At 43.6% G+C, this 27711-nt stretch overlaps 5 protein-coding genes, 1 long non-coding RNA gene, 1 other non-coding gene and 1 pseudogene across 8 annotated transcripts; 2 read left to right on the top strand and 6 right to left on the bottom strand.

Moving 5' to 3' along the window:
• Window positions 1-1672: 1672 nt before the first annotated feature.
• Window positions 1673-4602, bottom strand: LOC115678754 (uncharacterized). 2 transcript variants are annotated; one of them, XM_030602177.2, is made up of 9 exons: window positions 4289-4602; window positions 4053-4128; window positions 3865-3904; window positions 3416-3474; window positions 3283-3320; window positions 2975-3038; window positions 2757-2810; window positions 2231-2332; window positions 1673-1923 (listed from the first exon to the last, which is right to left on the bottom strand). In XM_030602177.2, the coding sequence occupies exons 1-9, from the start codon at window positions 4504-4506 to the stop codon at window positions 1861-1863; spliced, it is 714 nt and encodes a 237-aa protein (XP_030458037.2). In that variant the 5' UTR covers window positions 4507-4602; the 3' UTR covers window positions 1673-1860. The 2 variants fall into 2 exon arrangements, with proteins under 2 accessions (XP_030458037.2, XP_030458039.2); XM_030602179.2 differs by lacking the exon at window positions 2757-2810.
• A 55-nt stretch (window positions 4603-4657) lies between these two features.
• Window positions 4658-4738, top strand: TRNAL-AAG (transfer RNA leucine (anticodon AAG)). The gene has a single exon. It is a non-coding gene; the product is annotated as a tRNA-Leu (tRNA).
• Window positions 4739-5631: 893 nt separating this feature from the next.
• LOC115678809 (acetolactate synthase 3, chloroplastic-like) lies at window positions 5632-8130 on the bottom strand (the record flags this gene model as incomplete). The annotated part of the gene is made up of 2 exons (XM_030602250.2): window positions 5632-7219; window positions 7435-8130. Coding segments are annotated over 2 exons (2124 nt in total), but the record flags the coding sequence as incomplete, so codon positions are not given.
• A 1421-nt stretch (window positions 8131-9551) lies between these two features.
• Window positions 9552-12552, bottom strand: LOC115678811 (protein transport protein Sec61 subunit gamma). Its single transcript, XM_030602253.2, has 3 exons — window positions 12347-12552; window positions 12115-12233; window positions 9552-9719 (listed from the first exon to the last, which is right to left on the bottom strand). Exons 1-2 carry the CDS (start codon window positions 12438-12440, stop codon window positions 12118-12120), a joined length of 210 nt encoding a protein of 69 aa, XP_030458113.1. The 5' UTR covers window positions 12441-12552; the 3' UTR covers window positions 9552-9719; window positions 12115-12117.
• Window positions 12553-14301: 1749 nt separating this feature from the next.
• Window positions 14302-18883, bottom strand: LOC115678810 (nuclear transcription factor Y subunit C-1-like). Its single transcript, XM_030602251.2, has 2 exons — window positions 17916-18883; window positions 14302-14510 (listed from the first exon to the last, which is right to left on the bottom strand). Exons 1-2 carry the CDS (start codon window positions 18809-18811, stop codon window positions 14507-14509), a joined length of 900 nt encoding a protein of 299 aa, XP_030458111.1. The 5' UTR covers window positions 18812-18883; the 3' UTR covers window positions 14302-14506.
• An 829-nt stretch (window positions 18884-19712) lies between these two features.
• LOC130140316 (uncharacterized) lies at window positions 19713-21098 on the top strand. Its single transcript, XR_008818327.1, has 3 exons — window positions 19713-20205; window positions 20303-20621; window positions 20976-21098. It is a non-coding gene; the product is annotated as an uncharacterized LOC130140316 (long non-coding RNA).
• On the bottom strand, window positions 20339-22463 carry LOC130140315 (uncharacterized; annotated as a pseudogene).
• A 3936-nt stretch (window positions 22464-26399) lies between these two features.
• On the bottom strand, window positions 26400-27254 carry LOC115667520 (uncharacterized). Its single transcript, XM_030589086.2, has one exon. It carries the CDS (start codon window positions 27252-27254, stop codon window positions 26400-26402), a length of 855 nt encoding a protein of 284 aa, XP_030444946.2.
• Window positions 27255-27711: the final 457 nt, after the last annotated feature.

Genomic DNA, 27711 nt, shown 5'->3' on the forward strand with positions numbered 1-27711 from the left:
GAATTTCCCGCATAAGTCTAGGACTAAATTGGCATAATGTGAACATGTTTAGGACTGAACTGATATCGGTACAATAAGTGTAGGACTGATTGGAATATTTTCTCGTTTTAATTACTCATATATTGGTCGGGTTTATATTCGACAAAAAAATATATCTCGATCGAGTTTATATTCAATTCTAGGTTCTTGTTAGTCACCATCTCAAATTATATATTAACGGTTTTGAGGTACTCATTCATTAGTCGAGTTTGAGTTTCAAGTGATTTGATAATTGAGTAATGTCACGAAAGTCTTCTCTTGATATATGAAGATCAAATTAAAGCCCTCCGATGCAGGGAGTTTGAGAATGATGTGGGAAATATAAGAATGAGGACAGTCAATAAACCTAAAGTATCCGATGATGAAAGTTGGATAATGGTCAAATCTCACTTGTGTTTGCCTCCGAAAACAACTTGCCACTTTCTCATGCTCACTTTTATCATCATTTACGTTACTTCTAAACTGTTATAAATGGGGCACGAGTCAATGAATATAGTGAAAAGCTACTGGATATATGATTCGTAGAATGATGTGATATATACGCGGCGTCTTTTCTGACCAAACGATGCTCTCAATGGTGATCGTCCTCATCCTCCTGTCGATTTGTAAAATGCCCTTCATGACGAATGGATAAGATGAATAATAAGACAAGGCGGGATTTAAGATTGTCAATTCAACTCTGATTGAATCTCTTCAATGTCCATTTAAATAGGGGAGGGAAATTACAATATCCTATCGTTCCATTTCCCTCCATTTCCTTCAATCTCGTTTCTAAAGTCAAGCCACCGAAACATAAAATGAACCCAACGCATTGGCATCGGGTAGTGTCTTGCTTTACATTGCTTGTAGCAGAGTGACCTCAATATCTCTCTTTTCATTCAACATACAATAGTGCTTTGCTTTAAACGAGTAACTTCAATTCTCCTTTCCCCATTCTTTGTCACGAGTCTTTGCCTGTGTAGAAAAGCTATCATCGTTCGCACTTTGCTCATAGAAAGACATTCTTTTCGCAACAAGGTGTACTGATGAACTTTTCTCAGAGGAGAGCTCACTCGTAGTGATAGCCAAAAAGAATCACTAGTCACGCGGATCTACCGTTCAATCTAGTACAATGCATGTCCCTGGTTGTACCTAACGAACTTTGATTGCGAATTCTTGCCATCTGCGTTTTTCTGTTGTTGGGTAGCGCGTCATCAGAGAGTGATGGAAAACGATCATACTCTCTTACAGGCTAGAAGCAGTTGGCTTTAGAACAAAGAAGGCTGTCACATCATTTACCTGAAACACATTGCGGGCGCTTTTGCATTGCTTGTAGCAGCAGAATCACATTCCCTCGGAACCAGTTGCCTTTAGTACAAACAAAGCTATCAAATTTCGTTCTTGAAACACATTGAAGAGGTATTTTCAGAACAAACAAACAAACTTGTCCTTCTTACATTGCATCAAGGGATAGAAAAACCGTTCGTATTTTCGATGTTAGACTTCTTCCAAGTTTATATAGCTGAATATACTTGCATGCACCTGTCACAGCCCAATTCCATATTTGGATAATAGGAAATGACCTGCCACACTTTCATAGGATACAGGCGAAGCCTTTTAACGTAAACACTTCATTTCTACCATACTCTCGATAGAAGGAAAGAAAACCCTTTTAACTCCATCTCATTATAAATCAGGATCCAGAATGAGGATGATGAGAGGGCCGATGATTTGACCAAATTGCACGCATAAGCCATATGTATTGCAATGAAACAGTACAATTACCGAAATACTGGCACGCCAAACAAATGACGAATATTAATTAGCACAAGTAGGATAAGGCTACAAGACGGCCTCCTCAAAATTGATCAAAATTTGTTCCTTTTGTGGCCTATGTTTTCTGACCTGCAGTAAAGAGGAGATGGGAAAATATATTTGGTCAACATGATATATTGAAATAGCAAAAGTCATTGCTCGAGACTCGAAGAAGACGAAGTAAAAAATAAGCATCTGCATTATTGAACCCTTCAGAGGTGTGGATATGTATGGCTGTGGTGGATTGGATACTTTAATGTGACAGCCTAGCAGTTTGCCCCACAAGCCCCTAACACCACTAGTGCCCCTCCACGAGGTTGAGTATCAGTTAAATCACAGAGACAGAAAACTAAAAGAGGAGGAAAGGAAAATGCACAGGGTTTCCAAGAAGGCTTACTCTCACACCAGCCATTGACAGAAGTTTGTGAGATGCAATATATTCGACCTCTGAATTGTTGAGCCTCTTCTCCACAAAATATATAACTTCAGAAACTCCTGACTGCAACATTGGAAGAGATCCATAAAACTTAATTTTTAGATATCCCAAAATCTCCTAGGAGGCCAGGGAGGGGAATTGCCAATAGTAGATTCATACGCAACAAGTCTGCTCTCATTACAAGGAACGTTGATTACATAGTCCGGGCTCCTTCGAAAACCTTTGAAAAATCATTTAGCCTAAAAGAGAAGTGTTTAGCTCCCAGAAAGTAAATCGAATCCAAGCAAAATCTTGTTTGATTTGTCACCCTAAAAGAGATTATCATTGGACATTCTACTGCAGCTTCTGACATCAAAGCTGCATGTGAAGAGCACGAAATATGGCTACGGGAGAACACTAATCTGGCACTAGTAAACTTTCTTCCGAAGTAAGATGAAAAGTCGAGGAACATTACCGTGAGTCATACTAGCTTGAATATGGTAATTACCTGAATAATAATCTTCGCACATTCATTGCAAGGAAACATCGTCACATAAAGTTTCTACAAGTCAACAGTCAAAAACCACCTTAGCCATTTTCAGCACAAAAAATTTCAGACAAGGTTCCAAGGATTGTTAAAGAAGAATAAGGAAGTTATAGTTGATCAATCTTCCTGAGAATAATTGTTCACACGTAACATTACAATAATTCAGAAAATGTGATAACCTGTCCAGCAGCAGAAGCGTGGTTCGTGTTGAGGATAGCATTGACCTCAGCATGACACACATATCTAAAAGAGAAGACAAAAAGGGGTCGTAATGAAAACCAAGACAAGTCTATAAAGTCATCAGAAGGGTGATGGATGACTACTGGTCAAACATCTGCTCAAGCCGAGGTTTTGAGCTGGATTACAGTGTTCATCTATTCAACATTTGGGCAAAAAACTATATTTGGCATTTGAGCCCCAGTTCGGATTCCTGCTATGAATATATGTAGATGAGCGAAAGGTAGGAGGAAAACTGCCAGACACTTACGGGTATTTCGTGTCCAAAGGATCCCCGGATTTGGATTTCTGCGAGGAAAAAGAGAGCATAATAAAAGAGGGGACAAATTGATACCGCTTTATACATTATAAATGTAGAGATATTCTTTGTTTCATGCAGATACCTTGGCCCAAGGAAGCTTGTCATCGGAACAACCTCTGGGAAATCCATTGTAGCCAATGCCTGTCGGAGGACAGTCGTGAGGAACTCGTGGCAACAGTTTTCTGGTGCTATCCTATCAGAGTTGTTGGTTATGCACAAAGCCAGAACAGAGTTCCCAAGAATCCAAAACTATATACAGTACCATGGTATGAAGTAGAAAAGCAAGGGGAAATCGAATAGAATGGAGTTGAATAACTTTAAATGCCACTCGCATCTAGTGTTACATTCCTTCTTCATAATTTACACTAGATAGCGAAAAAGGAAGGTCGTGCATTTCTCGCAACCATGTAAATCACTCAATGACTTGTTCCAGAAACAAATGGAATACTAAATTGATCAGCTCTAACAAGTAAACCACACATGAATCTACCAAATAGACATGAAGCTTATGGCATCGTAGACGGGACTAACCGAGTATAATCCCATTCTGGCTCACCAAGCACGCGCCAACCTGCGGCACGGACACACGCACCAAGAAGAATTCAACACTAGCTATGGAAATTAGAAAACACCAAGTTCCAGCAAGGAGAAGGAAACGGCGTAAGCAGAGAAGGGACATGGGCCGTCAGCATGAAGCCCGAGGAATGCGGAATTATGACCTGCCTGTTGGGGTCCTTGGATCTTTCGGCCGACAAGAAGGCGATGGCCATGAAATAGTCATCCCAAGATAGGTACCTGAAGGAAGGAAAAAAACAACAAATCGAAGAGAAAGAGAGAGATGGGCACTCTCAGAAACCCTAAACAGCTATGAGAAAAAACGAAAATGAAGAAGAAGACGGTGATAACTTGAAGAAGCTGGGCAAGCGGCAAAGAAGGAACCAAGAGAAAACGGTACCCTTGGCGTTTAGAGGGGTCGAAAGGAGAGGGCTTGCCGGGGACGGGCCCGTTGAGGGGAGAGGAGGAGCGTTCGTGTTGATTGTTATGCTGCTGCTTCTTCGTCTTCGTCTTCTTCTTCAGGGGATTGAAGTTGGAGAGAAAGCCAAGAGCGACGGCGGAGGCAAGAGCCCCGAAGAGAGTGGCTGAGGTCACCAGGCTCACCTCCCGACAGTTCATCGATTCGAGACGGAAGAATCTGCGACTGCGACAGCGAGATGGAGGTTGGGGAAAAGTAGCGGGAAACCAGAGGAACAACAAAGAAGATGGAGAGGAGACAACTGGGTCGTAAAAACACCAAGTATCATTTATGGTCGTCCACCTCACGCGTGTGGAGATGGCCGAGTTGGTCTAAGGCGCCAGATTAAGGTTCTGGTCCGAAAGGGCGTGGGTTCAAATCCCACTCTCCACACACACAACACTCTCTCCCTATTTCTTTCTCCTTTTGCTGTCTGCACTCTGCAGCAGAAAAAGCAATCATCTTTTCTGATCCTCAATCGATCAATCATACATGATCATTTGTGGGTCTCGTCTTTTTTCGTAAAGATTTCTGTTAAAGTGTTTGAATATGCATCCTCCGCGTTGTCGTCTTTTGAGCTACAAGTTGGCCATCTCGTTCTCGAACGTGGGATTCGGTTGGCATGGACTGCACTGTACATGCCTCTTCTCCATCCTAGCATTTAAAAGAAAATGACAGACCCCTGAAACCTCAACTCAAAATCTGGATGCAAACCTGCTTCAAATTGATTAAATCCTGCACTCAAACCAACCGTGAAGGACAACCCACTCGTGCGACCCCGGCTAGTGCGAGGACACCCGAGGAGCTTGTGTCCCAATGGTTATCGACCGGAGAACTCATAGACAGAGACTTTGCTTTGGATATTGAACAAAGCATACATCACCAAACCAGAAAAAGTGAATAGCACATGGTGTACTTTCCAAACATCTGTAGCAGAGAGCGGGAGTAGGTAAATCATCACCACAACAACCCGTTTAAGGTCTAACACGTTCAGTGGTCACAAACGAAGATATTTCACACACCAAAGTAAAGATGTCCATTCCCAATGGGCAAACTAATCACCCTTGGAGTTCTGTCCCAATTTTCCACCATGGGCAATAGAAGTGCCGTAGACTGCAAAGCACGGATGGAACAAATGCAAGCAGTGACTCGACTTTGAAAAGGCGACAATAGAAGCTGCAGTACGCTCATGCCGCACATAAAACATCTATATACAAGTAACCCGACTACAATTGCAACTAACAAGGCATTCATCTTGGTACGAAATCTTCACTTCAACATTACCGTACCAGAATGGGACAACTAGATTTAAACCAGAACAAATTACACATAAGCAAGAGATGCTATTACAAGATCTTCACGATTAAAGTCGGAACACCATCGCTAAACCGCAAGTTATCTGTTCTACTCAGCAAACAAGTGATGATAACTAAATCAAACTTCATATCAATACGCTGATCGTCCATCACCCTCGACTATCACATCTTTAAAAGCCCCACCACTAGGAATCATGGGCAAGACGTGCTCTTGATGGGGAACAATCACGTCTAGCAAGTATGGCCCAGGAGTTTCCAGCATTTTCTGAATTGCAGCTCTAACATCTGCTTTCTTGGTCACACGAGCAGCAGGTATTCCGCAAGCTTCAGCAAACTTCAACATATCTGGGAATATCTCAGACTCTCTCGACGGATCTCCTAGGTACGTGTGCGCCCTATTGGCCTTGTAGAACCGATCCTCCCATTGGACAACCATGCCCAGGTGCTGATTGTTCAACAGAAGAATTTTGACCGGAAGGTTCTCCACTCTGATAGTAGCCAACTCCTGGATATTCATGATAAAGCTTCCATCTCCATCAATGTCCACAACAACGGCATCAGGCTTTGCAACAGCAGCTCCAATAGCAGCCGGCAACCCAAAACCCATAGCCCCTAATCCTCCGGATGTCAACCACTGCCGAGGTCTCCTATACTTGTAAAACTGTGCAGCCCACATCTGATGTTGCCCGACACCTGTACTGATGATTGCGTTTCCATCGGTCAACTCATCAAGAACCTGAATCGCGTACTGAGGAGGTATGGCATCCCCGAACGTCTTAAAACTTAATGGGTACTTCTGTTTCTGCTCATCAAGCTCCACCCTCCAAGCGGAAAAGTCAAGTTTAAGCTTTGATCCTTTCCCTTCCAACAACCGGTTCATCCCTTGCAAGGCCAATTTCACATCCCCACAAACAGAAACATGAGGCTGCTTGTTCTTTCCAATCTCAGCTGAGTCAATATCAATGTGAACGATCTTAGCTCGGCTAGCAAAAGCTTCCAGCTTGCCCGTCACGCGATCATCAAACCGAACTCCAAAGGCGAGCAACAGATCACTTTTGTCCACTGCATAGTTTGCACATACAGTCCCATGCATCCCAAGCATATGAAGCGACAAATCATCTGTGCAAGGGAACGACCCTAGACCCATCAAAGTACTCGCCACAGGGATCCCCGTAAGTTCTACAAACCTAATCAACTCCTCGCTCGAATTCAAACACCCACCGCCCACATACAAGACTGGCTTCTTTGATTCGGCTATCAACCTCACAATCTGTTCCAGGTGCGCCTCGTGAGGCGGCTTAGGCAACCTCGACGTGTATCCCGACAACCTCAAAGACATGTCCCAGTTTGGAACCGCGAGCTGCTGTTGTATATCCTTAGGTATATCGATGAGAACCGGACCCGGCCTCCCTGAAGTCGCTAAATAGAATGCCTCGCTGACTACCCTCGGTATATCTTCCACGTCAAGAACCAGATAGTTGTGCTTCGTTATAGACCGGGTGACCTCGACGATGGGGGTCTCTTGAAACGCATCCGTACCAATCATTCTTCGGGGCACCTAAAAATCGAATAAAAATCGTTCTTTCGTCAAAACGGGTGGGAAACGAAAGAAATGAAAAGCCGCAGCTTCAAAACTTACCCCCTATAAGTCCAGATCTCAAAAGATACGAGCTAATGGACTAATCAGGCAAAGCTCGCGAGCTATCAAATGAAACAGTGAAGATACGCGCGACTAGAACAGCAGCAAAACAAAGCACGGGTCATGGGTGGAACCTGGCCAGTGATGGCGACAATGGGGATGCTGTCGAGCATGGCGTCGGCGAGGCCGCTGACGAGGTTGGTGGCACCGGGGCCGGAGGTGGCGATGCAGACGCCGGGGAGGCCGGAGGCGCGGGCGTAGCCCTCGGCGGCGAAAATGCCGCCCTGCTCGTGGCGGGGGAGGACGTTCTTGATGACGCTGGAGCGGGTGAGGGCCTGGTGGATCTCCATGGAGGCGCCGCCGGGGTAGGCGAAGACGTTGGTGACGCCCTGCCGCTCCAGGGCCTCCACGAGGACATCGGACCCTTTGCGGGGCTCGTCGGGGGCGAATCGGGAGGCGAAGGCCTCGGGGGAGGGGGGCGGCGGAGGGGCGGTGACGGCGGCGGCGGCGGAGGAGGCCTTGGGGACGGGGTTGGGGAGGGAGCTGGAGATGCGGAGGGGAGGGGAAGAGAAGGAGGGCCTGGCGGGCCTGGAGGGGAAAGGGAAGGACTTGTGGGGGGGAGGTGGAGGAGGGAGAGAGATTTGGAGGAGACGGAGGAGGAGGAGGAGGAGGAGGGAGGAGGAGGAGGTGGTGCCGTTCTGGCGGAGACGGCGGAGAAGCTGCCGGCTGCGGCGGCCGCCATTGTTCTCGTGGAGCTGGTGGTGTTCCGGAGGAGGAAGAGCAACAGAGATGAGGCGGCGAATGGTGACCAATCGGGAGTTCGGTCCCCTTTAAATTTAAATTTCGTGTCCCTGTCCATGCGTACCGTCGCTATTCGTTGAAATTACGCAATTGCCCCCCCCCCCCCCCGGGCTTCGCACAGTGACTGCTAATTATTTGCGCGCGCGCGCGCGCCTCTCTCTCCCTCTCCCTCTCCCTCTGTGTTTCTTCCTCGTTGATCGCCACGAAAGATTTGTCAAAGGGGGAATGGTTTCCTCGAAGTTCCCACTTTTAACTAGATTTTTTTACCGTCTTTGGTCTGGCCCAAGGTCTTCTATCAGTCTACTAATGTTCAGCTCGACATATAAGATGCTCCGAAAAGCGAGACTTAGCTCGTGATCTCGATGCATTATAACGAAACAAAACTGCAGAGCATTCCAAAAGAGAACGCGTTCGAACGCATCATCTGCGAAATGGCGTGGGGCTGGAGACATCTTTCTGTACCCTTTGCTCTGAAAAGGAGAACAGAGAGAGAGAGAGAGAGAGAGAGCTTCAGGGAGAGGAGAAGAACGGTGAAGGCACGTGGGTTCTCAATAGCAAAGAAGCCAATTTCGTCTTTTGCTTTGTTTGGACCAGGAGATGCATGGAAAAATCTTTGCATTCCACAAGAGAACGCGTGCGTGCGAACGCAGCATCATCTGCGAAATGGCGTGGGCTGGAGAGATCTTTCTCTGTACCCTTTGCTCTGATTTAAGAAAAGAACAGAACAGAACAGAACACAGAGAGAGAGAGAGATTCAGGGAGAGGAGAAGAATGGTGAAGGCACGTGGGTGGGGGTTCTCCGTATATTTGATTAAAATAGCTAAAGAAGCCAAGTTCGCCTTTCGCTCGGTTGGACCAGGAAATGGAAATGTCTTTGCCTTCCTTCTCGCCTTGTCTCTGTCTATCGGGGTCCGCTCCCTCCCTCGTTTTGGTTCTTGTTCCATCATTCGACCCGTGAGCGAGCTTGCGAGAGGGCTAACCCAGATTCACCGAATTCCGATTAAAAGTTTCCACTTCTTTTTAAATGTTCAGGGCCCGGATTGGACGGACGTTTGCTGCGCTTCAGGCCGCAGGGTTTCATTTGACAATTCGAAAAAAAATCGTCAAGAAATGATGCAAGAAACGCAAGTTCCGTGTGGAATCGCATCTCTTCGCAACGCCGCCGACCAGAGTCCAAAGACGGGGGTTTTGACTGTCAAAAAAGTATCGGGCTCAAAACTAGTCTGAGGGGAATCAAAGTTCAAGCTAGATTCTTCCAAGGTGGACGGCGAGCTAAGATGGCTTTTTCAACATTCACAGCAGTCCCCACTACTTACCAGAGCCGGAATGCGTGCATTCACTCATCCATGTCGGTCCAATTAGAATGCTCCCCCCCGTCGAATTGGACCCAATCGTGGAGATAAAACGTACCGATGATAAAAATATAAAACGTGCCGCCGTTAAAAAGTACTCAACTGAAACACTTTGTTTTTCTTCAACATGTAGGTGACACAGTTCCTAGAACTTTAAACCATTACACTATCCTTTGCTAACATGCTACTCTCCAAAAAGAAACAAAGATTGCTCCCAACTCGTACTTCCGCAGATATCCCCCAACTTTCTTTCTTACGAGGTCAGCCTGCAGCCAATCATATGAAGTTTTTCCGATCAAAAGACAGAAGAAAGACAATTCCCATGCCGGTCACCTGACCGCCCATGCTTTCAGTATGAGAAACCAGAGAACATGCAAGCAATGTGAGTCTATTGCCGAAAGAAAACACGGTCATAAAGCATCTGTCCCATATGAGCAGCGCACATACTCAACACGTATCCGACACCGAATGGAATAGAAGGTATCGGTTGAATAGGGATAAAAGCCATTTAATAATCCACTTAAAGGCTTCCACAGTTAAAAGTAACAACAGATTTATGTTGCCAGAAAATGAGATAGGATGTTCATATCATCACATTTTCTTAAGTAACCACCAAGAAATCACAGAACTGATTGTGACTATCAATCAAATACTGATTATATACTCAACGGATATAGTATCCTCCTAATTGCAGCATCCAACAATGGGGAAGCAAATAGAGCTGTTCGTTTCAATTTGAAAGAAAACTTATATTTTCATCTTAAAGAATCTCAAACTTGAAATCAAATTAACCATCAATAGTGATCTCTAACAAAACCACATTATCAGTCAATTCTTTAGGGAGCCTTTTGAACCAACGTTACATCAATGCACCAGAAAGCTTCTCAATGGCTACAGAAATTCAAAACACGATCCGCTTTAAATGTGTAAAATGACATTATCTCAACAGCTTAAAAACATGAAATGCAAGTCATATAAGGACTCATTGTCATCATAATATAGATAGCCTTGATCCTATTATAACTCACATGCAACTACTAAAATATAAAGGATGCAATTAAATTTGCAAAAACAATGAAATCATATAAATGTGATGGATGACAACAAACATGTCATGCAGGGAAAAAATAAAAAACAAAAAAGACATAGCTTTTTGTCCTTCAACCCATCACGAGAAGTAAGCCAAACTCAAGGCACAAAACAAAAACAAGACTTCTAAGCAATGTCGCAACAATGTTCGTTTTGATCAATTTAGTACGCAGAAAGTGATTTCAAATTATTCTTTTCTAAAAATGACTACCATTACCATTTGCATGGGAAATGAGAAAACTCCAGATTACTTTGCCAAGATGATAAGTTCTGAGAGGCACAACAAAGAGAGATAACCTTTGTTACCACCTATTCTTTACAGTGTGTGTATGATAATGGCATATTGAACAATCTTGTTTGTCACTAATTCCAGGGGCACATGTAAACACCAGATTCACAACTAATTGCATAGTTTTTGATGCCTAAAGCACAGATAAGAACTGAAATCATTTTGCTCTCAACATGCCAAACAAATAAAAATAAAAACAGAAAAGAAAAGAGCTGATACATTTGCAACTGGATAAAACCATCTCCCTTCTCAGAGCATGCTACTACAATGTGGACATTTCTGAAGATGCATTGAATAGGTAGGTTGATAGATTTACTTGTTATTGATCTTACTAGGAGAAGAAAAGCTTTCAAGTTTCACATTGAATTCAATTATAATTAGATACATGCGCAACCCACACAAAACCTCAGAAGGGAAACTTAAGTTGATATCTAATTGGGACCCTGTCATGGACTCGATGAAGAAAAACTCACAATAACGCGGAAAAGGATTAGCATCAATGACTCCGGCATTCCATAAGGCTAAATCTTTTCCGGTATCATGAGAAAAGGTACATAAAGGGCCATCATGCATTCTATAGGGCAGAGGTAACATTTATTTGTGAAAAACTAGGACTATGAATAGCATGTTTGCTGTATTACGACACATTAGAAGTGAGAACTTCACCAGTAGAAAAATTCTGCCACAATGAAAAGCATGTGATCGGTAACTTCACGGATCGATGAAGGTCAGTAGTTTCAAGGAGGTTAAGAACAACAGAAGAACGGTAATAACTAATAAGTCTGCTTTAAAATAAGAACCCCAATTATCACAATGGTTTTGCAAAGCCGAAAAAAGGCAGCCGAAAGAGGGCTCTCGAAACCGAATCAATCTATTTACAATCCGCAACTGAGTCCTTATGATAGACTCTCAATAACGAATGCATGTCCAATCAATCGGGTCCTTTCCGTCTCTCCCATCTCAAAGGCTCGCTCCGAATCAGTAACAGAGTCGTGCCACATCAAACAATATGCAGACTTCAAAAGTGACAGCATAAACTTCTACAGCAATTCCAAGTCAAGAATCCGTCCCCCTAAAGAACTATACGCAGCTTTTACAAAGAGAATCGGCGGTAGCCAAAGGAAGCACCTTTCTTTCATAAAAAAAAAAGGCACAAGATCTACCTCCGAGATTAAGAATCTAGACAGGAGACAACCAGATAATAAAGAGTCATGGTTGGACATTGGGAGATCTACGAAAGCAAGAAACCCAAAAAAAGATAAAGGCGGGTAGGCAATTAATACCTCCTAACTGGACCCAACGATGATGTTGTTGATGGGGATGAAGATGAGCTTCACGAAAAACCCAACAAAACCCATGACCACAAACCCAATGGCGGTACGGAACGCGACCTTGGTGAACTCTGCAAGGGGAAAGACCGGAACCCAAACCAAATCGATCAAGAAGATCAGGAAGAAGAGGATGGGCAATGGATTCGCATGCACGAAAGGAAGGGACGTGATGAGGGTGGATCACCTTTGCGGTCGGGCTTGTGGCAGCGCTTGACGAGACGGGCGCTGTCCTTGGCGAACTCCCTGAGAGGATCGACGACCGAATCTACGGCATCCATTCTTCCGTTCCCGGCGAGAGAGAGAGAGAGAGAGAGAGATGGAGGAGAAGCGTTTGATGGACGACTTCCAATGTCGGACTTTCTCGAATGGTGTCGTGCGTGGATGTGGTCAAATGCTGTACTACTTGTACACGGGACTCCTCCACCACCCCATATGGGTCGGGTGGATATATTTTCGGGTCCGGTGTGAGACCCGATCCATGATGGATCCAAATCCAGGCAAGAGCTCAATGTACGCGTTAGAGCCCATAAGTTAGGATATAAGCAAGATCATATAAGATGTCATCTTAAGTTTCATCCGGACCTCGAGATTCGTAAGATGTAAAGCAAAGAGAATGTATTCCCTTTTTCCATGAAAAAACTTCGGAATAGAGCGTACGAGTATTAGCACTTCAAAATAAGAAACGTATCTGTGGAATCCGTCGTCACTGCATTGCAAACGAACAGGCCGCAAAGGGCCCTCTCGGAGCTGCTCCCTCTCTTTGATGAGACACCAAGGATCCGATTAGAGCCCCTGATTAAGAGGTAAGAGGTTAGCCATTAGTTCAATGTGATGCTCCAGATCAAACACATCTAATGGCACCAAAGTGATTTATGAGTAACGCCACAACCGTCACTTCAAGTCCTCGTCCGGAGTACTTATGCTCTGGAAGCTCGGCTCATGTAAAACGGGGTCTGTCAATGATTTTTGATCTTGAGATATCGTAAGCACGAGAATAGTTATAAAAAATACAGGTACTGTAGCTCGTCATGAATACTCCTTTTGAGGACCCGACGAGTCAAGTCGATAGATATGATATTATTTTGTGACGTTCAATATTCCACACGAAACGATAGAGATGCTACGAAGCGATTCATAAGTAATGCTCACTCCCAGATGATCACTGCCCGATCGTTCCGAGTACTCTTTTTAACAGTGGGATTTAGGTGTGACGAGTTAAGTTATCACAAAATCTTGTAAGAATCGATAAAGATAATAATATTTTCTTTTGAAAGAAGAAAGTAACTATTCTATGTACCATTTTAATCTAAAAAGTCAGTGTAAATATTTCAAAGATCATATCTACTATCAGTGTGACAACATACTTACATGTGTATCTAGGATTAGTTTTTGTAATGACCTCTTGCATGTGTCAACGGTCCGATCCGCAAATGCATGCCTCATTTCTTACACCGGTAATGGATCCCATAAACATCCGATAGTCAATGATGAGTTCACGTCCTTACACGTTTCCGAAATTACTAATAAATCAATTCTAGAGGGCAGTGTCAACATCTTTGACACACTCGGTGATGAAATGTACCCTAAGTCATGTCATCTTCCGAAACCTACATTCTTCTCTTTCTTAAGAAAAGCATGAACAATATTTCTGTACACCTGTCAAATACCAATTTGCATAGAGAGAGTGATCCGTAACAAAGAGTTGTCATTCGGGGAATACGGAGTAGTCTTGTGGACCAAGTGAACTTCATTTTACTTCTTCAATCAAAACTCCAATTGAAGCGAAATAAAAAGTTCTTGAAATGTCATGAAAACCAAAACTCGACGAGGATCGAAATCATAGCTTCAGTGCGAGAGGTTCGATTCATGCGCTTTAAGCTTATCGAGTATTCTGCGTACGCTACTGCATGAGATTAAAATGTCATTTGTGAAACACATGCAGGGACCAAAACTACAACAGATCACTCCACTATCTTACCACCAAAAGCTACAGTACCAACAATCAAAACCCAGTTTTTGATACTTGGGTAGTAACTCCAAGCAAGAGTTAGCTCAGGCAGCGAGTGCATAAGTGCAAGTTTTTAGTGAATTTGTTCCTAGTCAAGGCTGGTAACAACCTAAGCTTAAGTAGAAAATAAGTGCAGAACAATTAGGCATGTCATAGCATCAATATTGTCACTGCACTGAGTCAGCCATCCACATATTTCGTCAACAGCGTCACGCTTAAATCCACTAGTCATGAGCATCGGTACACAGTTCAACAAGTAACCCTAAGAGATATCAGCAAGGCTAGTCCACCTTCCAGCGAGCTGTGGAGCATATTAACATCTTCCGGTAGGTTTCATCAACTGCACCACAAACATGAAAGAAGTCAATTACCTCACAACTTTGATTGCATCAAGAGAACGTACCTGTTACAGCATATATTCGAAGGTACACTTGAAAAAAGTTTTTGGGTGCCAAGAATCTGGATGTGCATTAACAGAAAAACAATCCAGCCTAAAACTTCGAAAGGTCTCATAGTGCGCAATGAGTTAATATAATGAAACATTTATCCTTCCTGCTGTTGATATTACTGCATGGCAAACTCTTGTTCTGCATGGGCGGGTTGGGGCCAAACAGGGGATGGGAGCATAGGAAATTACAAAGCAGGATCAGGCTAATCAGCTCATACTTTTTCTTTTCAAAAGGTTCTCTATGGGTGAGTTATCTACTGTATTATTACTCCGGAGAGTCCTGGCTAAGACGAAAAATACGACAAATATTTCAGGTTTCCCCACCACGGATCCGAATCACTTAAAATGCTCTATCACAATAATTTTGCAAGTAGCTTTGAGTGGCACTCTTGAGAATATGTTATGCTTCCTACTTCCTAGCTAGAAACAAATGTTCTCAAAGAAGATATAAGCGGCAGTTAATCCTATGGATTCATCAAGTGAGCAGCCCTTCCATAGGTCGAATGCAGAACGACCACTACATAAAAGAAGAATTACAAGCCAGCATAGTATGAACATCACCATAGAATTATTTCTGAAATTGGGGATAAGACTGGGCCAGTCTGACTCACAAGAAACCAGGCTAACACAAACTGAGCTTTTTGTTACCTCACCAAACTGGCCTAAACCCGGATAGTCATACACCTAAGCAAAACTTATAAAACTAGAGATATATATTTACAACATATCATGCATATCAGAGCAAAGTGAAAACCTGTACAGTTCAGCTCAGTTCAGTTCATCTATTCTTTCTTATTGACCTTAGGAAGAACCTATCTGATGCCAATATACGTGCATCAAACCCAGATGATCTTTGATTCGACCAGATTTCACCTAAATTTTAGTTTGGTCGGTTTGATTTAGGCTTTGGTTTTCCTCGAATTTTTTTGGAACCCACGTAGTGGCATCATCTAGAGATTGGAGAATGGTACAACCAAGTTATGGAATGATATATTAGCATACAAGTAATCTATATGATAGACAGGTAAGGGACAGGAACAGGCGGAAATCATAATTCAGGACCACTTGCGACATGGTGTGGTTGAACCGCCACTAGGCTATGGTGGTGTTAGATACATTGGTGCACACAAACTGGACCATTTCAATAGGTTTCATTCAGTTTTTTGGTTCTCTTGGATTTGTGGAAAACCCCTATACTGGTAACATCAAGAGATTGGAAAGTATGTCCAACTTGAGGCATGTAATGCAATGGCACAAGAGCTATTTTTTTTTGGAGATAACTGTGGGTAGATCGCAGGAAAGACTCGAACCTAAGATTTGTTGGGTCTTGAGTCGACCAAATAAGGAGAGATGTACTATTGCATCGAATATAACGACATACGAAAAAAGGGCAATCTTTTGAAGATGCTAGTTCAACGAAATGTAAGTACATGGAGAGAATAGGAAAAGACAGTGTGTACACTCAGCCTCCACATAATATTTGTCCAGTTGACCACACAAAACCAAGGAAAATGTTCCCACTTTTTCAGCTTTAAGTTTGCACAGCAAGTTAGAAAATAAAAGTACAAGCTACAAGCCTCCACCAAAAAGCCTCCACGCATTTGACACCACAATGTCATCAAGAAATCCAAAAGAGAAAAAGAGCCAGACTATCTGCCCAAAACTGATGCTGACTTTCTTTTAGTGATTAATCTTGGACAACTTTTCACAATTTTATGTTTTGAGTTGCAAGGCAAGGATAACGACTAAAACATATGGACTAGAAAGTCCTGACCAAAAAGCCACCACATACTCTGCAAGGAAAATATCATTACAAGATAGATTGTCTATGCTGAAAAGAAAACTAAATTCAGAAGCCTTTATTACTAAGTACAGACTGAAATGCCAGTATTTGTTGGGCACCATGCCAGTGTAAAAGTTGCAAGCGAGAATCCAAACAAATAGGAGACTACACAACCAGCGATGTTGCAAAAAGTTGTGAGAAGTTCCTTCTTTGATACTTGAAAATCACCAACTAGATTTTAAATCAAAGACGAGCAGCGAAAGCAATGGACATCACACCACCCGATATTCTCTCTGCTCTCTAGTCCCTACAGAGATGTCCACTTGTCTCCGTTACTAGTTACATTTATCCCATACACCATTTTCTTGCATCAAACTACAATAATATCCTGCAAGAGATACTGTGTCACTGCAAGCTAATTACAGTCAAGGGAGCCGAGAGTCTTGACAGGCATACTAAAAGGTTGCAAAGCTGTAGTCTACTACAATAGACAGTGACATTGATCTTAAAAAAAGTCATGAATTCCAAAAGTGCCTATTACAAAAACTGCAGAAACCTTTTTCTTAACCTCCAATATTGGACACAGTTAACGAACATACATCACAGAACCGAATAAAGAATCGAAAAGGCCTACAGAAAATTCTCACTAAGAAACCCAGCTTGGTGCGTGTGCCAGCAATAGAATCAGTTTTTCATTTACGCTAAATCAGGAATGAATCTGCCCCTTAAACATTTAAAGTCATCTTCCTACTTTTATTTGAATTGTGTCGTTTTCCTTCATGCTGATGATAACTTATTCTGCAGCAGCTTCAAGATATTCTGCTTTCTAAGAGTCTTTGAAACAAGTAAAAAGAAAAACTAACCATCTCCTCATAGAGCCGACAAGAATACAAGGTCAGATTGGAGGGAAGATAAAGGTCAACACGTTATGTCTGTCAAACTGAAAACTTCGAAAATATTTTTTGTCACATTCCTTGGCTCAGTTATATGTGCTCACATTAGCAAACGAAACGGAACAGGTCATTCTAGCAGCCATTATTCATCAACCACGGTCAGCAATTGATGCACCAATGGCTAGAGCTTAACCAAACCTAGCCTGACAAGAAGTTACACGCGAGTCCAACAATTTATGCACATCATGCTGTGAGTATAGACCAGGCTCCGGCAATTTAGCACACTAAAAGGACAAGAATGCCTTCCCAAAGTAAGGAACACAAATTGCAAGCAAACCTAGCAAGCTGCAAACTCTTTATGGGGAAACAGTCACTAAGTTCAGCTCTGAAAAATCCGTAAAAAGCTACTGTACTTAATCAGCATCCACGAAGAGGAAACATTCCCTCAAAATGCATTCTTACAGTAAAGACGTATCTAACGAAAATGCATGCGAAGATATAGTTCGTAAATCCAGTAGAAACAACAGAAAAACAAAAACCCATTGGAAGCATACACAGTTGAGGTCAGTTTCAAAATGACATATAAAACTATAGTCCAATTGCGCGGGTGAGCAACATTACCCTTGTCCATCAGGATTGCCCTGGCCATAGGAGCCATCATCGGCGGCCGCATTCTGCCACACGCTCTGCCACGCCTGAGAAGGCGGAGGCGGAGGCTGCTGCATATAAACCGCTCCCGGCGCAGCCGGCTGGCCCATAGGCGGATAGTAGTAGGGCACGCCACTGGCAGGGGGACCCACCACGGGGGCGCCGAGGGCGCCGCCCATGGCTTCCTCCTTGATCTCGTCGCGGGGCACGATATCGACCAAGAAGTCGAAGATGTCGGTCCTGGTGATGGCGGCGGCAATGTCGTTCTTCTGGAGGGTCCGGCGCTTGTTCTCCTCGGCGTGGAGCCAAGATCGGATGGTGAGCTCGAGGATGAAGAGCTCGCAGGCCTTGGCGAAGAGGATGGGGGCCTCGGCGGAGATCATGCGGACGTCCTCGTCGGCTTTCATAATCTTCTTGATGCGGGCCAGGGGGAGCTGGTGGTTCTTGAAGTCGTTCACCTGCTCGATCTCCTGCCGCTGGTACGACCAGAACATCTGGAGCTGCTGCTGCTGCTGCTGCATCAGGTGGTTGAACGGCGGCCCCGGCTGGGGGAGGTACGGCGGCTGCTGCTGGGGCTGCTGGTTCGGGTCCATCCGGCGACCAAAGTCCTCGACTTTCCACCGAATCCCTTGATGGGTCCGAGGAAAGACTCGCAAAGGCGGCTCCTTGGCCGGAGAATGCGCGAGTTCAGGGAGATGAAGAAGATGAAGGAAGGAAGGAAGGAAGGGTCGCGAAATGGATGGATCGGAAATGGAGGGCGCAGATAGGATTAGCTGCGAATGCAGCGGCGCATGGCTTTTCTTGATTTTTATATAACCCTGCTCAAGACAAGGAGACAAGAATCGATTCCACGCACGCTCCTCGCACATTTCACACAAAAAACGCAAGAAAGCGTGATCACGGTCTTATGCTGAAATGTGAATAAAGCCATGCTGTTTTTGGTCGGATATTTTGTTGTTGTTCTGGTCTTCTGGTCCATAGAGCACAATTTCCAATATCTCCCGTACGGCTGTAGCTTTTTCCTTATATGCTTTTTTCATGTGTGGTTCATTCGTCTTGTGATTTGGTCTACTTTTGCCAGTGGATTGATCATAATAGTTCGCAAAACAAGAGAACACTCGAATGTCTTTCCCATGACGCTCTTATCATTTCGTTCACACAAAACATTATCCAAATATTCTCTAATGTTGCAAACTAAATAAATGTTTTGAATTCGTTTTGAAATTTGGAAATCGGCATAAGATTTTATCGATCGTATGCTTTACATTTAGTAGAACTCCAGAATCTTTGCCTCGAGGCTACCCAAGCTAAAACATGAAATACGGTGTTTTTGATTTTTATCGCGAAGAACTCCAAAATTTCATGAAATTGTGAGTAGGGTCTCGGCAAAAGCACCGAATTTTCATCAGCCATCCCGTACATGCCAATGCATCATACATCGAGTGTAGAGGGCTATGAAAATTATTAATATTTATGAATGTAATGAAATCCAATCCACCATTCATCACTTGACAAAGTAACAGAGAAATCAATCATGCTCATAATAAAGATCTTAGACATATGATAGAAAAATGTACAGAAAAGTTTAAGCCGGGTCATACAGATTTGGCCAACTTTGTAATCCTTGTATCACTAAGATAGCTTTAATGAGGAGATTCGGACATAACCGTCAGAAAAGCAACTGTGAGCTAATCCTAGTAAAAAAAATCAGATTATCCGCAAAGTTACCTACAATGCTGAGATTAGTCTTTTGAAGATCTTTGACCTTGACCTAAATGAAGAATGTTTATCTATCCATAATTGCCGATCGAATCTGCAGATTTACTACTAACTATGGATATCGGACGGCTATATGAACAACCGCTGAAAAGAAGACTTACTCGGTCCGAATGGTAGTGTCTCAGTGCTTTCCTTCTCCTTCTCGTCTCCTCAATTTGAAAACTACATGTCGGAAGCATTCAAAAGGATGGCCAAATTCTTCATCACTGTTTTCCCTTAAGCCTGCATCTGTATAAAAGCTACGCTTTCATCCCCTTTACCGCAACATTGGCCTCCTCGTCCATCTTGGCATCCATTTCTTTTTCATCCATTCTTTTGCCAATTTCTGAAAGTTATTTTTCCTTGCAAACAATCCTTGATTTTATCAACAGTGCCCTCCATTTCTCCTTCCAGAACTTGGGTTACCACTTGACGAAGCTCCAAAGTTGTGGATGTAGGATCAAGTTCCCAGCATCAAATAGGAGCATTTGCAACACCTTGACGTGTAAGCAAGTGTGCTGGGACCTGATGAGAGAATCTAAGCAATTTGTCTCTTGGAATTGTATATAATTTAATTGGATCTGGATGCTTTTGAAGCACAGTCTTCAAGCCACAAACTTTGGTGAGTGGAGCAACGGTTACACCATGATCCTTGTTGCAATCTTCAACGAAACCTCTGTTCGATTGTTGTTGAAATCATGAAAAGATGGGTCTGCAACAAGCATTTGCTTGAAGACAGAGTTCTCCGCTTCAAATTCAAGGTTAGAAATGACATGGAAAGTCTTTTTGATGAGAACTCTGTCTTTACCGTCCACAGACTTCTTATGCTTAACTGCAGCAATCTTTGCACCGTTTGCAGGAGCTTTCTCCTCTTCGCTGTACTTCTGCTTGACCTTCCCTTCCAAAGAATTTAGTCCATCTGTAAGTTCTTTCTCACTACTCCACTCATGAAGCTTCTTTAAAATTTTCTTCTTTGCTTTATCTATCAACATCCTTCGTGATTATGTAAGAGATTGTTTCCCCAACTATTGATCTGATTGATCACTTCGAAATTAACCCTTCTCCTATCCTCAGTTGGCCCTTTCGGGATCCTCTACAATTTGCAAATGCCGCTTGGCTAGCATCCTCTGTGATTTTCTTATTCATGCCACCTTTACCAACCTGCCCTTTTTTAATCCCGTTCTAGGGAATTGACATAAGAAGACATGTCCACTAAACCACTACGAGCTTTTTTAGACGTTTGAATCCTCTCTGAGCATTTCTCTTTGACTGCAGCTGCCTCCTCATGGCCCCTCTTCCAATGCCGAACTACAGGCTCAAGCACGCCTGAGGGAGGAGAATATGATGCTGGCGCGGGGGCAGCTTTATCACTCAGCAAATTTGGTTAATGTGCCATATGAAGAAGTAAGCTTTTTCCGGCAAATGCATACCAGAGAAGGTTGTTGAACTTGCATTGGTGGGAGAAGTCTGCCTTCCAACTAATGTTCTATTAGGATATGTTTGTGCTTCGGAGAAAGCCTTTGGATTAGATGAACTATTGCCATCAATGTTGGAGTTGGCGAATACTTCGGGACCCTTGTTTCTCACACCGGGTACGCCCACGTGAGCTTAGGGAAACTAAAGTGTTATCCGACGACATGTGACCCCTGCGTGCGGAATGCGGGGGTTCGGGGGCAGCGCCCCCGACACGGGTGTCCCGCTGCCCGGTCAGCGGGCGGGGGTTCGGGGGCAGCGCCCCCCGACGGGGGTTCCGCTCGCCGGTGAGCGAGCGGGGGCTCGGGGGCAGCGCCCCCGAAACCTCAACGGGTTTGGGCTTTTATTTAAGCTGGCCCGTATGGTGCGAGATTAAGAGATTTCGTATAGGTTTAGGTTTTGGGCCCATTTGTGGCACATATATATTTTGCTCGTTTTTCTGATCATTGTAACGAGTTGAGTGGCTGTAAACCGAAAATATAGTGAAATCTCTTTGCAGGACGTAGCTCTATTCGAGGGTGAACCTGGGTAAATTCGTGCATCGTCTATTTTCTCTGTTTTCTGCGTGATCGTTCTGTTTCGGTTCTCGATACATCCCTTCAATCAATTGGTGGAGGTGGAATCTCAACAGCAACATAAGGTTTACGGCAGCTAGGTTTGCGGTAACGAAGTCGCTTGTTTAATTAGCAGATTAAGTATTCAAACTTCATTTGGCAAGCACTGCATTGTGTCCAAATGACGTCTTGCTAGGAGCACAATTGACATCAGCCGCACTCTTACCATCCCTAGTGTTGAAATCTTTATTGCATTCCATCTCTCGGGGGTTTGGTTGATCCCTGCTCTAGACACTGCACTGTGTCCAAATGATGTCTTGCTAGGAGCACAATTGACATCAGCCGCACTCTTACGATCCCTAGTGTTGAAATCTTTATTGCATTCCATCTCTCGGGGGTTTGGTTGATCCCTACTCTAAATACCGCTGAATCTTCTTTCCTTATGTATACCTCTATGTTACAATGAGTTTACGGCAGTTGGGACTACAACAAGGAAGTTGCTGCTTGAAACTTCTTTTGGCAAGTATTGCTCTGTCCAGAATGACCTCTTGATAGGAAGAGGAGAGGCTGCAGCACAATTGACATCAGCCGCACTCTTGCGATCGCAAGTGTTCAAAGCTGCGGCGTTGCTTGTTTACTTAGCAGACTAAGTATTCAAACTTTATTTGGCAAGTACTGCTATGTGTCCAAAATGACCTCTTGATAGGAAGAGGAGGAGCTGCAGCACAATTGACATCAGCCGCACACTTACGATGGCGAGTGTTGAAATCCTGATTGCATTTCATATCTTAGGGATTTGGTCGATCCTTGCTCTTGATATTGCTGATACTTCTTTCCTTATGTAATACCTCCTTTGTAAAGTCAAAACAACTTAATGTCAAAACAATACAATTGGCAAAAAAATCTGATACGCATTTGTAATTATTCTAACATGATAGATTTGCTTCTTTAACGCATTTATATTACATATAATGGAACATGTAAGTCGCCAGACAAAATACAACCGAATTATATCTAAATGACCAAATATGATACGATCCAATGAAGTAAATCCATGTGTACACACGAAGAACTTATATAAAAAAAGAACGTGACGGTCATAATAAAGTAGGGCAACTGTTATTAACAAATTATAGTTCCATCTGATAAGAAAGAAAGATTAAAAGAGAATGGTATTTATTCTCTTATAATGGTATTGGAAACAATGTACATGAGAAGCCTTTATATAGGCTTAGAGGAGTAAAGGAGCCTAGCATTCTTCTTATGTGGGACCAAAGAGAAAGAAGAGATGTAAAGGAAAACCTACAAAACTATACAACATATTCGAACACCCCCCCTCAAACTCAAGGTGGATCAAATAACGAGAGTTTGGAAAGAAGAAATTTAAATCGTTGTGATGTAAGAGCCTTCGTAAAACAATCGGCAAGTTGATTCTCAGTTCCAACAAAAGGAAGTGAAATAGTGCGAGCTTGGAGATGATGACGAGTCAGATGACAATCGATCTCAATATGTTTGGTACGCTCATGAAAGACTGAATTTGCACCTAAATGAATGGCACTCTTGTTGTCACAATGCAGAGGAGTAGGATCTAGAAGTGAAACTCCCATATCAGCAAGTAAGCGGCGAAGCCAAACAATCTCAACAGTAGTGTCGGCCACAGCACGATACTCGGACTCTGTAGAGGAGCGTGAGACAATATGCTGTTTGCACGATACTCGGACTCTGTAGAGGAGCGTGAGACAATATGTTGTTTCTTGGAACGCCAAGAAATAAGTGAATTGCCAAGAAAAATGCAATAACCAGTGATAGATTTGCGATTAGTGACATTGAAAGCCCAATCAGCATCAGAATAGGCACGCAACTTGAGAGCAGAAGAGGATGGTAGAAATAAGGAACGCGATAAAGTGCCTCGAAGATAGCGCAGAATCCTTAGAACAGCCGCATAATGAGTTGTTCGAGGAGCAGCAACAAACTGACTGACAACATGAACAGCATAGACGATGTCGGGTCGGGAGATAGTAAGATAAATAAGACTGCCAACCAAGGTCCGATAGCGGGTGACATCAGAAAGAGGTTCTCCATCGTCTGGGCAAAACTTTTGATTTAGCTCAATAGGAGTGGCAGCAGTACGTGAATCTGATAGAGCAGCCCTGGACAGAATATTAGCGGTATATTTCTGCTGAGAAATGAGAATACCACGTGAACTGCGAGCAATCTCAAGCCCAAGAAAATAGCGCAGTGATCCTAGATGCTTCATGGCAAAATGTTGCTGAAGGTGCCGCTTGGTATGCTCAATATGGTCACGATCATCTCCGGTGATGACCATATCATCAACATAAAGAAGAAGAATAGTGCAGCCTGAAGAAGAGGTATGAACAAACATAGCATGATCAGCCTCACTTTGAATGAAACCAACAGACTGAATAGCATCACTGAACTTCTCAAACCAAGCACGAGGGGCCTGTTTGAGACCATAAAGAGCCCGTCGCAAGCGGCAAACCTGTCCAGAGGTATGAGCAAGACCAGGCGGAGGTTGCATAAAGATATCTTCCTGAAGATCACCGTGAAGAAAATCATTCTTCACATCAAGCTGAAAGAGAGGCCAACTGCGAATTGAAGCAACAGCTAATAAAGCACGGATAGATGTCATCTTTGCTACGGGAGCAAAGGTCTCCTCATAGTCGATACCATACTCTTGCGAGAAACCTCGAGCAACCAGACGAGCTTTGTAACGCTCAATACTGCCATCAGAACGAGTCTTAATCTTATATATCCATCGGCAAGATACGAGGGAGCGACCTGGAGGAAGAGGCACAAGCTCCCAAGTACCAGTAGTCTCCAAAGCCGAGAGTTCCTCAGACATAGCCTGGCGCCATTCTACATGCTGAACTGCCTCGCGATAACTATTAGGTTCTTGTACAGCATGAACAACAGCAAAAAAGGATCCAAACTCAGTAGAATAAGAAGTAGCAGCAACATACTGGGCAGGTGGACGCCGATCTCGAGGAGGATTACGGCGTGGCTCTAGTTGTGCAGAATGGTCGAGGGCAGATACAGCACGAGGTGCAGCACAAGGGATATGTGAAGATGGAGAAGGTGGCAATATATCTAGATCCGATGTAGAAGAGGGACTAGAAGGATCAGGTAGAGGATCAACAGGAAAATCCATAAATGGAACGGGAGACAAAACATGAGGTGTAGTATTTGTTGAAAAGAAAGGGATGTGTTCATGAAACGTAACATCACGAGAAATACGTACACGTCGCGCATTTGGGTCATAACAACGATAACCTTTGTGCTCAGTGCTGTAACCCAAGAATGCACATGGGATAGAGCGGGCGGTAAGCTTTGTACGTTCAGTGAGTGGAAGAATGACAAAACAAGTACATCCAAAAACTCGAAGATGATTATAGCTAGGAGGTCGAGAGTAGAGGCGCTGAAACGGGGTGTCTTGATGGAGAACAGATGAGGGTAGATGATTAATTAGATGAACAGCCGTGAGAAGAGCCTCAGCCCAGAACTCAGTGGGAACGGATGTGCCAAGTAAGAGAGCTCGAGTGGTCTCTAGAATATGACGGTGCTTGCGTTCAGCAACTCCATTTTGAGCTGGAACCCCAGGACAAGATAACTGAGGAAGTGTACCATCACTAGCTAAGAGGGAACGAAAGACACCAGAGAGATATTCTCCCCCTGAATCTGAACGGAAAACTTTGATTTTTGTATTAAATTGTGTGGAAACCATGGAAGTAAAAGACTGATAGATGGTAAAGAAATCACTATGTTGACGCATAAGATAGACCCATGTATAACGAGAATAATCATCAATAAAAGATACATAATATTTGAAACTATTCTTGGAAGAGAGCGGGGCAGGACCCCAAACATCAGAATGAACAAGATCGAAGATCGCACTAGTTCTAGAGTTACTAACAGGAAAATGCTTAGTAGATTGCTTGGCCAAAGGGCAGATAGAACATGAAGGAAGACTACCAGAAGAAATAGGACCCAAAGCACCTTGTTGGTGAAGGACGGTGAGACGAGAAGACGGAATATGTCCAAGACTCTGATGCCACCGAACAAGATCGAGGGTAGCCAACACAGGATAAGGAAGAGAGGAAGTTGGAAGATGGAGATGTTGCATAATATAAAGTCCATCCCGTCTACTGCCCTTGCCAATCATCTTGCCACTCAAACGATCCTGCACAAAGCAAGAGCTATTTGTAAAGCTTATAGTACATCCAGCATCGGTGAGTTGTCCAACAAATAATAAATTGAGAGCCAAAGAAGGAACATGTAACACATCAGGGACATTGAAATCTTCAGAGACGGTAAGAGTACCCTGTCGGGTAGCTAGTAGAGGAGAACCATTAGCAGTAAAGAAATGTGCTGGTTGCTTGAGCTCAGAGAGCTTAGTGAGAAAAACAGCGGAAGTAGACATATGTCTAGCAGCTCCTGAGTCAAGTACCCAAGTAGTAGAAATATCACCTGAAGGTGGAGTAGCTGCAGCGGTGCTTCGAGCAGATGAGAGAGTTGTAGAAGTACCAGAATCGGGAAAAGACATGGGCAGAAAAGGACTCAAACGGGCAAGTTGGGCCTCAAGAGCAGCAATACGGTCATCCGTAGAGGGAGAAACCAGAGTAATAGGTTGAGAGATTGGAGATGCGGTAGTGACTCATGGTGATGCAGAAAGGCGTGAAGCATTCCTCTTCTTCCAACAATGTGACTCGTCATGACCAGGACGATGACAATACGTACATGAAAGGCGGCGAGGACCACGAGTAGGCAAAGGACGTGGTGGAGCAGCCAAAACTGTAGGCGAAACACGTGGTGGAGCAGCCAAAATAGCAGTTGAATCAGAAACTGCCGAGGAGGAAAGAAGACCAAGACAAGTTTCTTCAGACTGTAATTCTTTGACAGCGTCAAGGAGGGATGGCCTTGGAGAGCTGTGAAGAAGTTGGCTGCGAACACCTTCATAGGGAGAGCCGAGCTTCATAATAAAAGAATGTAGACGGTGCCTATCTTGAGTCTGAAGTCGAGTAGATGGACACCGAGTACAGTTCAGGCATGATGGGCAAAGAATAGAAGCAAGAATATCCAGTTGACTCCAAAGTGAGTGCATGTAATTGTAGAAATCTCGAATAGAGCGAGACCCTTGCGTAGCACTGTAAACTTCTTGCTCCAACTGATAAACTCGAATGTCCCCTGTCTGGGTGAACATCTCGGCAAGCTGATCCCATAAACTTTTCGCCTTAACAACATTAGAAAATTGTGGGCGAAGAGCAGGATCAATGGAACCAAAAATGATAGCCCATGCCTTCCGATCAGCAACATTCCATGCTCGAATTTCAGCGGCACGTTTCGCAACTTCATCAGATGATTCACTTTTAAGAGCACCAGGACAAGGACAAAGTCCCTTAACATGCTCAAACAAGTCGCAGTAAACAAATGCTGCCATTGCCGATGGTTTCCAAAGAGAATAGTTTGAACCATCGAGTTTGACGTCAATACGGTCACTAGAATCACCCATGACGACAGAAAAAGAAATCACTAGCAAAGCTAGAAATATGGATTGAGATGATCGAAAGGATCGAGAAAGAAGAAGCACGGATTAGGACGAGCAAGGATGATGGCCCAAAAGCCCTAAACTCATTATCTTAATTTCTGATGCGGAAGATCCAATTTATGGCAACCGTAGAACATACTTTAAAAGATAATGAGCTCATTGTCTTAATTTCTGATGCGGAAGATCCAATTGATGGCAACCGCATAGCATACTCTTCAAGATAATGATCTTGGCTCTGATTCCATGATAAGAAAGAAAGATTAAAAGAGAATGGTATTTATTCTCTTATAATGGTATGGGAAACAATGTACATGAGAAGCCTTTATATAGGCTTAGAGGAGTAAAGGAGCCTAGCATTCTTCCTATGTGGGACCAAAGAGAAAGAAGAGATGTAAAGGAAAACCTACAAAACTATACAACA

This window comes from Syzygium oleosum, unplaced genomic scaffold, assembly GCF_021117445.2.
Source record: "Syzygium oleosum isolate NSW1041296 unplaced genomic scaffold, Sole_v2.1 Sole_v2.17, whole genome shotgun sequence".
Lineage (NCBI taxonomy): Eukaryota > Viridiplantae > Streptophyta > Magnoliopsida > Myrtales > Myrtaceae > Syzygium > Syzygium oleosum.